Source organism: Trichosurus vulpecula, chromosome 6, assembly GCF_011100635.1.
Source record: "Trichosurus vulpecula isolate mTriVul1 chromosome 6, mTriVul1.pri, whole genome shotgun sequence".
NCBI lineage: Eukaryota > Metazoa > Chordata > Mammalia > Diprotodontia > Phalangeridae > Trichosurus > Trichosurus vulpecula.
In genome coordinates this window covers 170,033,191-170,046,744 of record NC_050578.1, presented here as the reverse complement: position 1 = coordinate 170,046,744, position 13,554 = coordinate 170,033,191, and the positions used below count along the sequence as shown (strand labels likewise).

Sequence of the window (13,554 nt, the reverse complement as noted above, 5' to 3'; positions counted from 1 at the left end):
CCCACTTCTATAATTTATAACTTCCTTAAACTTCAGTTTCCTTATTGTAAAATAGAAGTTTGAGCTAGAAAACATGAGACGTCTCTCTCAATATCCTGGGGTTTAGGACATTCTCTTGTTATCTTGTTTAAATAATTGCATAGAAATTGCAGATCTGCAGTGAAAAAATTTCTTCACTTAGTAGGTCTCAGCACCTTTGAAATCACAAAAGTTTGTTTGCTACTTTCCTCAAGAAGATCCTCAAGAATGTGTAGTATAGATAGTAAAGGTATCAGTATAGTCTTTTTACCTGGGAGGGAAAATAGAGGCCTGGAGAGGCTAAACTACTCTCCTTTGGTCACGTAGCTTGGAAGAGTCAGGGTGGGGACTCTAACACAGATCACAAGATCATAGATCTAGAGTCCGAGGAAACCTCAGCAGTCAACTAGTCATTTCTCAGATAAGGAAACTGAGGACTACAGGGGTCAAGACTTTTTTCACTGTAGCATGCTGATGCTCTTAATCCAATATTTTCTACCACAGCAAGGTTGTTTAAGAGTTTTGAAAAAAGCCCATTTAGGGGCAGCTAGGTAGTGAAGTGGATAGGGTGCCAGCCCTGGAGTCAGGAAGACCTGAGTTCAGATTCAGTCTCAAATACTTACTAGCTGTGTGACCCTGCAGATGTCACTTACTTTATATTGCCTCCAAAAAAAAAAAGCACATTTGGGGAATGGCAGGGAAAGTACATGAACAGCTATGTTCTAAGCCAGAAATCATTAGCAATATCAGGAAATTGGGTTCCTATTGGCACTTTATTATGAGGAAAGTTGCTTCCTGGTTCAGTTCTCCAACATAGCCTTTTCTGGGTTTAAAAAAAAAAGCAGCAGTACCTTCTATCTGACAGGAAGCTTTTTCTTTTTTTGAAGCTGTCCAAGTATTATTGTGCTTATCATCATGACAATTTCAAGGCCCTGGCATCATTATTCTCAAAGTCTATGTTAGATTTAATGGATCTGGGGAGGTAAGAAAGAAAGTGGGAAGGTATGTGGACATCAGCAAGGAGACATTATGGACCTGGTCTTATTTGGTGCAGAAAAAAAAAATCATCTGATGCATGGATAGATGAGTGGATAAACTATTTTTGCTTGGGTCATGCTCTAGTGAGAGAAACCATAAGACTCTTAGACTCACTGGATTTAGATCTGGATGGGGCCTTAGAAATCATCTAGTCCAAAGCACTCATTTTACAAGAGAAGAAACTGAGGCCCAATAGAACTTTGTATTTAGTTCTTGTCAAGCAAAGACTCTTCCTTGATAAAAAGTATTGAGTTTTTAGTGCACATTAAACATATTACATACTGCCATACCATAGTTATTAGTCTAATGAGAAGTCAGAGTGGTAGGGTCAAGAGAACATTGGATTTGGGATCTGAAGATCTGGATTACTACCTGAGTCAACCTGGGCAACTCACATTTCCACTCTAGTCTAAGCATCCTAATTTTTATGGGTTGAACCCAATCATTTCAAGCTCTCACAAGCTAAATTGTTCCTCCATACTTTACTCTCCTCCTTAAGGGCCAGTGACTAGAACCCAGTTCCATCTAACCACTGAGTAGTTTTTACAAAGGAATATTTATTCCAAAGATATGGCACAAATACAGGTACATTTATTTCCCCCTGTACCTTGGGGATATAATGTCCCCTACACCCTCTTGGTCTCTGGGAGGAAAGATCACAATTTAGTGGAATTCCTACATACCATCAAGTTCACATTCAGATGTGACCTGACTTGGGATCCTGGGGTGAGTCCTTCCACTGGGCAGGGGAATCAAAGGTTACTTGATTCTGAGGTATGGGTGCTGGACTGGGTACAAAACTTGGTTTGGATTCCTGCTCCTAGATCTCTGAGACTAATTCCCCTGAAACTCTACTCTCTTCACCTAGAATGGAAAAGACCAAACAAAAAGACTGAGGTCTGAGGCCCATTTCTTAGGGTTATATAGCTTCAGAGGGAAAAAAGGCCTGAAGACCCTTTCTCTTACCGGATTGTTTCTCATTGGACCTTATGACAGTCACTGAAACTCCCCTAGATATGAATAAGCTGAATCTGACAGCCATAAAATATGCTAACAGTTTGAAAAAGTCTCCTCCCAACCAAATGGTTAGCCAAGGGGAAACAGAGAATGTTCATATAGGCTTCGCAAGTCTCTCCAACGTACTTTTACACATCGTCACAATTGTCCTGGAAGCAAACCCCCTGGAAAGGTTGTTATTAGTGAATAGGTCAATAGGATATGTGCATGCTCCAGACCCCAAAACATATTTAATCTGTATATGCATATAAGTACATATGATTTCGCCTTTCATTCATAGAATGTGAGCTCCTTGGGAATAGAGGTTTCATTTTTTTTGTATTTACACTCCTCCAGTTTAGTTAGCACAGTGCCTGGCACATGCTCAGAAGTGTTTAAAAATGCTTGTTAAAACGTTGAAAGACTTAAGAATTCTGATCAGGGCAATGGCCAACCAAGATTCCAGGGGACTGAAGATGAAGCATGCCACCTGCCTCGTGACAAAGAGGTGACGGACTCAAAGTACAATATGAAACACATGTTCTGGACGTGGCTAATGTGGGAAATTATTTTTCTTGACTATGCATATTTGTTACAAGGGTTCTGCTTTTCTTTTCTTTTTTTTAATGGGAGGAAGTAGGAGGGAGAAAAAATAAAAGTTTGTTAGTTAAAAAAAAATTTAAGTCACGGTACATTGTCCCCCAGTGGCCTGGCCCGAGGGCGGGGCTGGCTGAGGGATGGGGGCGGGGCCTCGGAGCTCTCTCCCGAGAGTCACCGCCCCCTGGCACTAGGGCAGTACCGGTCTGGGGGCGGGGCTTGGGCGCTGGCTCGCGACCAATCGGAGACTCCTTCAAGCTCTTCCTCTGGAGCTGGGAGCCAAGAAAAGGGAGTCTGAGTGCGAAGGACGCGAGCCAGTTCGCACGCAGAATGGCGACCAGGACCGCGGTGGCGGCGGCTGCAGCGGCGGCGGTGTCGGTGGCGGCGGGGGATGGTGCCGGAGGGGACTCGCGGCTGGACCAGGCGGCCGCCCAGTGGCTTCGGTTGGACAAGGTGAGAGTCGCGCTGGGGAACGGCCGCGCCAGCCTCTGCTTCCCTCCGTTCTCTCGTCCTCCCTCCTCCATCTCCCGTTCCTCCCCTCTCCATCTCCCTCTACTCTCTTCCCTTTCTCCCTTCCTTTCTTCCCTTCTCCTCCCTTCCCCCCTCTCTCCGGCCTCTCCTTCCCTATCTCATCTCTTCCTCCTCCTGCACGTCTCCCTTCCCCTCCCCCTTCCTCCTCACTCCCTACTTCCTCTCCTCCCTCCCCGCTTCCTCACTTCCTTCCCCGCTTCCTCCCCTCCCTTTCCCTCCCTCTCCTCCTTTCTTCCCCTCCCTCCCTCCCTTCTTTCCCGTGGCATCGTAGAGACCACCCTTTTACTCATTTCTTCCTGTTCCCGATCCGCCACAGCCGCTGGGGTTTGGGCCAGGCCCGGAGGAGTAGGACCGTGGGGCGAGAATTGGCTGCACCCCTCCCTTAACTCCGAATTCCCCCCCCCGCGCCTGGGGTGGATGTCCGTCTGCTCTGATCCGGGACCTCTCCGCTGGACCCGAGGCTCCCGGCACTGAGCCTCCGGGTCGGCCGGGGACACTCCGGGACCCTCTGCCAGATGCTGCCCCCAGGGGGCGGTGGGGCAGCTGTTTTCTCCTCCTGGGCCTCGGTTTCTCTAGCTGCGGGAAGGGGAGGCTGGGCTCCCTGCCAGCCGAAGCGCCTTCAACTGGCCGGTTGTGCATTTGAGTGGACGCGCGTCCTTTCCCCACCGATGGGCAGTAGGGGAAGTTGGCCGCGCTCCCTGTGACAGCTTCACCTGCGGGACAGCTAGCTCCGGCCCCCCTCTACTTTATAAAAAAAATTGATAATTATTTCAATAAAGCTGTTTTCTTTTGTAATAATGTATATTTTGTTTTATATATTTAAAAACATTCCGAGGAGTCCATGGTCTTCATCAGCCTACCAAAAGGGTCCGTGACACAAAAATGATAGAAACCCCCCAAACCTTCCCGAATGTACACACTTCAATAGTTTGAAAACTGTGATTTCGTCGGTGTGACCCTCCTACCCCCCCCCCCCCCCCCCCCCCCCCCGTAATCACGATCCTTAGCTTGGGAGGCAGCCTTCTAGACTTACTCTGGCCGAAGCAATCGTGCCTGTGAGTGGCTGGTTGTGGGTCCAGCCAGCCCTTAGGGATGGGGACTGGCCTTGCGGTTTCATTGGGGTAGGGAAATAGGACCACGACTACTGGGACGGAGATCCCTGGATAGAGTCTTGCAGAGTTACTGAGGGGGTTCACCATGTCAGGCAACACTAGCACTCAGGTCTTCCTGACTTCAGGACTGTGTCCCGTCCAGGTCCACACTCAATATATGAAGTGCCTGCTGTGTGAAAAGCATCTTACCCCAAGCCTTGGCTAGCTGGGTAGGACCAGGTGTCAGAAGAGGACTGAGATAAATATATATAAACATATATATATATATATGTTATTTCCCAGCATTTTTTTTCCTATATCCCTGTACCCCTTACTGTTTTCAGCCACCTATGTTTTATTTAGGTGCTATCCTCATAACAACCCTTTGAGTTATGCAAGCAGTTACTCAGGTTGGTAGATCAGGAAACAGGTTAGAGACAGGTTGAGTGACTTGTCCATAGGTAAATACAGGCGGTAAATGGGAGAGCTAGGTTTTCTGATTCAAATCCATTGCTATTTGCAATATATTATGAATGTCATCATGTGCTTGTAACAGATGTAAGTTATTGTAATTAAAAGGCCAGTTATTCCACAATACTATTAGCTACAGTTATTGTATATTTAAAAAAAGAGTTGTCATATTAAATTTTCAAATTTGTCCAAGTACCAGGATATTCCCATTTTCAATTAAATAGAATCGTGTAAAGAGCTCCTTTTTGTTGTTATTGGAACTGTATTTCATGTTATAGATAGTAAAACTGAAATCCAGATGAGTTCTTCAGTCTTCAGTTAATGGAGTTTTTATATTTATCAAAAGGAATCTTCTCATACCTGCTTGTAAATGGCCCTGCTAAAGAAGGCACAGTATAGATAGAACATAATTTAACTTTTTTCTTTATCTAAGCATCATCATTTTGAATGTATTGTGATTTACTTTTAAAGAATATAATTTCAGCTTGCTTATTGGTCACTTAAATCTTTTCATGAAGCCACTCTACAGCCCTCTTAAACAACAATATCCCTGTGACACCAGAAATAGCTGCCACTGAATCCCAAAACCATATCTCACCAGTATCCACATCCTAGCCTGGCCTCTCTGAGACATGGGTTTTTCCTGAAGACTCCAGATGAGGTCCAGATGAGGACTTGTCTTAATTCAGTGGAAATACTGCTGGAATATAAGAACTTTTTACAAGGCAACTAAGGCAAGAAAAAGTAAAATTACAGCAAAATAAATAGAAGATTGTCAAGTTTACAAGGATATAGAGATTGTCATTTAACTCTGTTACCCTTACTAATGAGAGCCTGCCCAAAGTCTCCTATGCTCTTTTTTTAAAAATTTTTTTTCAATTCAGAATTCTCTCCCTCTTCCCCCTTCCATTTATTGAGGAAGCAAGAAAAAAAAAAAAAAAGCAAAAACCCACCACAGGTTCCTCCTTTCCTTCTTCCCTCCAAAAAGAAAAGAAGAGAAAAAATAGGCTTCTGCATTCTGAGTCCATCAGCTTTCTCTCTGGAGGTGGGCAACTCATTTCATCATGAGTCCTTTGGAATTCTCATTGGTCATTGTGTTATTCAGAGCTTCCAAGTCTGTCAAAATTGATTATCTCTACAAATTTTGTTTCCAGTAGGATTGTATTATTATAATATTGAATATATACAGTACATCTATTCTTATACTCTACTTCCTAGAAACAGAAGTTAACAGTTGACCTTGAAGTTCCACAGCATTAGGAAACCTAAAAGAGAAAATATGTTTATGGATTTTCATGTGGGTCAGGAGTTACTTTTTGGTGATTTGAAAGTTTAGATTTCTCATTCCACTAATCACTTGACTATTGTGGCACATATGATTGTATTTTATAGAATCCTAAAACTTTAGAAATGGTGAAACAAATGATTGCTGATAATAATAGAGAAGAACTACAGAAATGTTTTGGTTCCCGAATGGAGTTTGGAACAGCTGGCCTTCGAGCTGCAATGGGACCAGGAATTGCACAGATGAATGATTTAACTATTATTCAGACTACTCAGGTAAAGATATATTTTTTATTTCCTTATTTCTCTTAATAGTAACCTCAACATATATATTTTTCATTTTGGCAGAATGAATTTGCTTTAATTTATACATGTATTTTCTGACCCAGTCTGTATGTAGTGAATCACACTAGTAAGTTATGGTCCAAATACAGGGTGTTCCTAAAGTCTGGACACGTAGGCAAAAATGCATTTTTTTTTGAGAGTTTTTATTTTTAGTTTGCAACACTTGGTTCTCCGTAACTTTGAGTTCCAAGTTTTCTTTGCCTCCCTCCGCACCTCCCTCCCCAAGATGGCATGGAATCTGATATATCTTCTTTGTTATAACACACTAGTCAAGTTGTGAAGAAGAATCATGACCAATGGAATGAATCATGAGAAAGAGGAAACAGAACCCAAAAAAAAACCCCAAAAACAAAAGAGAAAAAAAAAGGGGAAAAAACAGGCGAGCATAAAGTGTGCCTCAATCTACATTCAGACTCCACAGTTCTTTCTCTGGATGTAGATAGCCCTCTCCATCATGAATCCTTTGGAGTTGTCTTTGCACCTTGTGTTGCTGAGAAGAGCAAAGTCTGTCAGGGTTAGTCGTCACAGAATCCATATATCTGTGGTTGTGTATAATGTTCTCCTGGCCTTGCTCCGCTCACCATGTAGGTTTTTCCAGATTGTTACGAAGTCTGTATCATCCCCATTTCTTATAGCACAATAGTATTCCATTACCTTCATATACCACAACTTGTTCAGCCATTCCCCAATTGATGGGCATCCCCTTAATTTCCGATTCTTAGCTACTACAAAAAGATCCGCTATGAATATTTTTGTACACATGGGTCCTTTTCCCACTTGTGTGATCTCTTTGGGATACAGCCCTAGAAGTAGTATTGCTGGGTCAAAGGGTATGAACATTTTTATAACCCTTTGGGCATAGTTCCAAATTGCTCTCCAGAATGACTGGATCAGTTCACAACTCCACCAGCAATGTAACAATGTTCCAATTTTCCCACATTCTCTCCAGCATGTATCATTTTCCTGTTTTGTCAAAAAATGCATATTTTCAAGAAATGAAATGAATTAAATTTTCAACAACATTTTATTTAATCGGAATATTAACAAATAACATCTTCAATGATTTCCATCATTTGTGATGCAAAGGTTGATGCACTTTGCAAAATTCACATGAACTCGATGCAATATCTCCACACTGCTATCAATTTTAGCACATTCACTCTCTATGCATTCACTCAGGTGTGTTGCATCTGTGATTTTCACTGAGTATACCTTCTCCTTTAGCATACCCCAGAAAAAAGAAGTCGACGGGGCTAAGGTCTGTTAATATTCCAGATATTTCAAAATATGCATTTTTGCCTATGTGTCCAGACTTTAGGGACACCCTGTAGTTTGCTGAAGCTTATTTTGCTACTAGTACCATGGAAAACCAGCAATCCAAGTTTCAGATCTCATGCTGCCTTTAAGAAAGGGGTTCTTAAACTTTGTTGTGTAACGCAGTTTAGTGAAGCCTATAGATTCCTTCTTAGAAGAATTTTTTTTGATATAATATAAAACACATAGCAGTACAAAGGAAGCCAGTTAAATTGAACTAGTTATACAATTATTTTTAAAAGTTCACAGACCTCTTCTTTAAATTAACAGTTTTATATAGTTCTTATATTTTCACAATAGTCGAATACATAAAGTATCTAAGAAGCTTTTTCAGAAAGTAGCCAGAGTAACCAAGAAACTAATTTGCTTACTTTTACTCTGAAGTGCAAGTAGCAATACTGCTGTTTTTATTTGTTATCATTTGTTCATTCTTTCAGAGTTCTTATTAAATTGATTATATACCAAAAAACTCATGATAAGAACTTTCACCAAAAAAGGAGGTATTTCAAGACTTTTTTGAAGTTCCTGTTTGAATATCATTTGGTTTTCTATTCTGAATTTAGACACCAAATAAAATTAGTATTTCCATATACATAGAAGAAAAGAGGGGATTTTATATGAAACTACAAGTCTGTCATTACAGAATGTAATAATAAATTCAGCAGTTAACTTTCAAAACTGTCCTACTTGTCATGAATGTCATTTTGATAGTACTGAAATAAAGATTATCTAGATTGACTAATGATGACTATGTCTTATAATTCAGAGCACGAGTACCATAAAAGTAGATGCCTAATCTCCCGATGAATGTCAGTGATGGGCAAAAATTTCTGGGTTTACCTGTAACACTTTCAAAGCCTGCCTTTTGGTCACCATGGGGATATAATTGGTCTACAATACCATACCAGACTGCTGAAATGCTCACTGACCCGTAGGAATATAAGGAGTAAACCTCCAAAAACCCTTTTCCACTCCATTGATGCTGTGGAACTCTGTTCTCTCAGGCCAGGTTTACCTGTGAGTAAAAATAATTCTGAGAGCATAATAGAGTGGACACAGGGCTGGCTATGGAGTTAGGAAGAAATGGGTTTAAATTCCATCTTTGACATGTATTGGCTGTGTGACATGGCTAAATCACATCCGTTGACATCTCAGTATCTCAGGCAACCCTTTGAGAGTAAGTAGAAGTTAAAGCTACATTGTGTATCTGCATTAGTAAAAAGTGAAATGCCACAAGTTTCCTAGATTGATAAAAATCACAGAACAAAGAATACCAAAAATCCCGGAAACCTCCTTTGGTCAGCTTTCTGAGTAGTGGCAGTCCCAAGGGGTTCTGGACGGAAACTGATCTGCTTCCTGTCTTTGCCGACCTCCAGATGTCCTACAATCAAATTACTTTCAAGTCCTTGCAAAGGACTTAGTGACCACTTTGCCCGTCTTCCTTCCTGGGGGAAATGGGCTTGTAGCTATAGGCTCCATAAAGTCTAGTCTAGTCTAGTCTAGACTTTGCTCTAATGACCTCTTAGAACTACATAAGAGGTGTTGAGGATTAAACCAACAGATTTTCTGCAGCTCACTGCCACAGTGCAGGATCTTACTAGTTGCCATTACTGTAAGGAGTATCAAAGTGTTCTCCAGAAAAACCAGTAAAATATGAGCACTTAATATTTTCTTGTTTGTTTTGTTTGTTTCCTCTTGTTTCAAATATGATCCTGAATATCAAGAAAAAGAAAAGAAAGCCTGCCTAGAAATGGGAGAAAGGCAGAGCGCCAATATTGAGTCAGCCTATCATTTAGAAGCCTTTATAACCTTCAAACTAAGATGAAAGGGCTCTTTTCTAGGTTACTTTGGTTGTTCTTAGTTGCTCTTTAAAGAGTACAACTCCCCATAAGCCAGTACTTAAAACATATAAGAATTTGCAGTCAATATCAAGTTATTGTCAGTTTAATGCAAATAATATGTGATTTGATGAAACTTGTTACCCAGTTTTCTAGATTTTCTTTTATTACATCCAGTAATTAAACTTATTGAATACAGAGTACATTTTTTTCCATAGTTGTTTGCATTTCAGTTAAGAGTTTTTTATAGAGAAAAATGATACTTGTCACACAGATAATGTATTCTGAAGTTATTTCATTACCAATCATCCTTTTTTTGAGGAACTTGAGAAAAATTTTAATTATTTTTGCCTATGTTAAATGTCTAAAAGTTTAATTTTAAAGCTAATATAAATTTAATTTTCATATGGATTATATTTGGTATTTAAGGGATTGTGCAGATATTTGGAAAAAACCTTCAGTGATCTAAAGGAAAGAGGTGTGGTGATTAGCTTTGATGCTCGAGCTCACTCACCCAGTGGAGGGAGCAGCAAAAGGTATTTTGAATAATTTTTAGATTATTTGATGTTTTAATATGTTTTATGTTAAGATACATTTGCCTGGCTTGCAGCTGGTTTTCAGCTTCAAAAATAGTTGGCAATTTCTTTTTGGAAATTTTATAAATTCTGCTTTTCAGTTTGGATCAAAGAAAAAGAATTTTTAAAAATTAATGAAAATTTATTAAAATTCCTAATTACTTACATCAATTTTCAGTGACAACCATGTTCTTTTTTTTTCTTTTTCCTGTCCTTTTGTCTTTCTTCTGTAGATCTCTGTTCTTTTGACTAATTGACATTAGCTGGAAGCCTCACATAGTGTTGTACACAACAACCCCAACACCCATTAAATTCTCATATATAGTTTTCCTTATATACATTTGTAAAACAGAACCTTTTATTCATTTCCCAGCACTTTCCCTTGATTTAGAAGTTAGGTTTGTCTGACTGGTTATTACTTAACATGAGCATTTTAGACTATAAAAATATAATGGCTAAGATCATCAAAAAATTCGCAAATTTTTAACTGTATGTGGTACCATGAAAGGCATTGTGAAAAGAGAATTGCATAGATCTAGTTTTCTATTAGTAACTTCTAATTTAAGGACAGTGTGAGAGGCAGTGGCTGAAACTCTGGCCTCAGAATTAGGATCATTTGGGTTTGTAATCCCCTTTCTGCCATATACTGACTTTGTGGCTTAACTCTTTATTATCCCAGGCAGCTCTTTTCAGACCACTGCATTGATGGAGGGAGCTTCCTCACCAGGAAGCTGATCCCAATGAAATCATTCATCTGGACCAAAAAAAAAAAAAATTGAAAAACGGTGATGTGGACTTGTGTGTATAGCATTTAGAGAGAATAAAAACACTAAAACTGGCATGTGTGCTAAACCTCTGTCCCATATTTTTTAATATGGGAAACCATCTGAACCTCCTCTGTGCAGACTGTCTCCCATATCTAAAGTGCATTCCCTTCCTTTTAACTCTTGGAACCCGTAGCTTCCTTCAAGGTTTAACTTAGGCACCAGTTCCTCTGGGAAGTCTTTCTTTGTTTCCCTAGTTAATGCTCTCTTCAAATTATTTTCTATTTATTTTCCTAGTTACATGCATTCTCCAGCAGAATGAAAATTCTCTGGGAGTGGAGCCGATCTTTCATTTTTGACTTTGTATTTCAAGGGCCTAGCTTATGCCTTGCACACAGTAGGCACCTAATAAAGTTTTGCTGAATTGCATATTTAAATCAAAGGGAATAGGATCTACCCAGGTGGTTCTGAATAGTCTCCCCCTCTAATGCAAAAAGTTCTCCTTAATGAAAGCATGTTATTTGCTTAATGCATACATCTAAAAACTGCCCTTGTATTATTTCTTTAATGCATACATTTTCAAATGGCCAGAGAATACTATTCTGCATTTGTAAAGAATATGTTGAATCACATTTTTGTGTGGTTATATATGAGTTTAGTGATTTCCTTTGCAAAGAAGCGCTATAGTAGTTCAAAGATGGTTTTGGATGCAATATATCCTGAAGATAAAGACATGAATGTTAGTTATTAAAATATGGTTTTAAATTAGATCTGGTTTACATTCATTCTTCATTTTGTTTCTCCTATACCTCCAAACTCCAGACATCTTCCTGTTTTAACACTAAGGGCTCTTTTAATGCATCATTTTAACTCTATTAATATAATGTGAATTGTGGGTCATAATCTTAATTCTTTTGAGGTAGATTATTTACTCACTTGAAGTCAAACTGATCCTGTAAGTCTTAAAGAATTTATTAGAAATTGGCAGTGTGCCCAGCACTGCGTCAATATTTGTTGGGAATAACAGAAATATTCAAGACTAGATCCTTATTCTCAAGGAGTTTGCCATTATAATTGAAGACGACCCACACCCCCATTTTACCCCATCCCCTCACACACAATCACTTTCCTTCCCTGGGCTGTTAAACTTTTTTTAAATGTATACACCCAGACCTTCTACTTTCTTACTACTTATACTGCTCTACCTCTTTATAATTTGTGTTCCACTCTCATCACTTTTGATGCTGCTCCTTCATATGTCACCATAACCATATAAGTGCCACGTCAAATGACAGTTCTTTAGTCTTTTTTTATTCCTGATCTTTCTTGACCTCTACAGTATTTGACTCTTTTGTCCACTCTGTTGCTACTAGATATTTTCTTCTCCTGTGGCTTCAGAGGTGCCACTCCTGCTCTAACTGCTTTTTTTCTGTCTGCTTTGCTGGCTATTTATCCTCTTCTTATATCCCCTAAGGTGAGTGTTTTCGTTTGTCCGTAAGTGTCTTCTCTGCCTTCTCTCATTTACTCTTATAAACTCCTCTGTTTTGCTTTTAAAGTCCTACCCAGTCTTATCTTTCTAGCTATATTAAATATTACTTCCATTCTTGCACTTTGGGATACAGATCCTCACACATGGCACTAAAACTCTCACTTCTGTGCCTTTGCACTGGTTGTCCCTCATGTCTGGAAACACTTTTCCCTTCACCTCCACTTCATAGATAGCTTCTGTACCTTTAAGATGCAGCTCAGGCACCATTGTTTCATTCTTTGCACTTGTATCCCCAACACTTAATTCAGTGCCTGACACATAATAGACGTTTAATAAATAGTTGTTGACTGATTGATTCCGTGCCATTATATTATAGAGAATTTTAAAACAGTTTAACTGTTCCAAATAATACGGTTCCTTCTAGCTCGAAATCTATGATCTCAGGAAAATTCAGTAACCATAAGGAGTTAGGACTTCGTGAGGTACTTGACTTATGTATCAGAAGTAGTATTCACCCTTAGGATCCAGTCCCAAATATGTTAGACGGTGGAGCTTTTATCCACTGTGCCTCCAGAAGCACTATAGCATAAAGTTCACTGATTTGTTTATTAGGCCTGGATTTTAGTCTCAGGTTCACCACCCATCAGCTCTGTGACCTTGGCTGAGTCACTACATCTCTGGGGCTTAGTTTTGTTACCTGTAAAACAAGAGAGTTGCCTAAATGATCTGTAAGGTCCCTTTCAGCTCTGTATTGCTCTCACTATTGTGTATAAAAAGGATTCACGTGTGTTTTCTTGCCTTTTCAATGAAAGAAAGAATTTGCGTGGTGTTGGTGATAGTACATGATAATAGTGTGTGTATCTATGTGTATGTATATACATACATGTATGCATGTATATACACACACACGTGTGTGTATGTTATATGTCTGTCTCCAAGGATTCTGATAACTTCTTCATAAACAAGAAAATCCTCATTTTCCTATATAATTCTGCATTTCCAGGTTTGCACAGCTAGCTGCAACAGCTTTTATCAGTCAGGGAATTCCTGTGTATCTCTTTTCTAATATAACACCAACTCCCTTTGTGGTAAGTAACCATCTCCCTTTTTTTTTATTCCTGTCACAAAATAGGAGCAAGGATTAGATTGAATTTATAGGAAAAACAAGAAAGGATTTCTTGCATTTTATTGGATGATAGGTTA

The 13,554-nt window shown here is 39.6% G+C and overlaps 1 protein-coding gene across 1 annotated transcript in view; it reads left to right on the top strand.

Annotated features, from left to right (window-relative positions):
- The first annotated feature begins 2,876 nt into the window (after positions 1 to 2,876).
- The window catches only part of PGM2 (phosphoglucomutase 2), a 31,275-nt gene continuing 20,597 nt past the window's right edge, over positions 2,877 to 13,554 (top strand). Inside the window, exons 1-4 of the mRNA XM_036764805.1 lie at positions 2,877 to 3,102; positions 6,135 to 6,302; positions 9,953 to 10,059; positions 13,355 to 13,439. Of these exons, the coding sequence (XP_036620700.1) occupies positions 2,980 to 3,102; positions 6,135 to 6,302; positions 9,953 to 10,059; positions 13,355 to 13,439 (483 nt within the window). The 5' untranslated portion in view covers positions 2,877 to 2,979. The remainder of the gene's footprint in view (positions 3,103 to 6,134; positions 6,303 to 9,952; positions 10,060 to 13,354; positions 13,440 to 13,554) is intronic.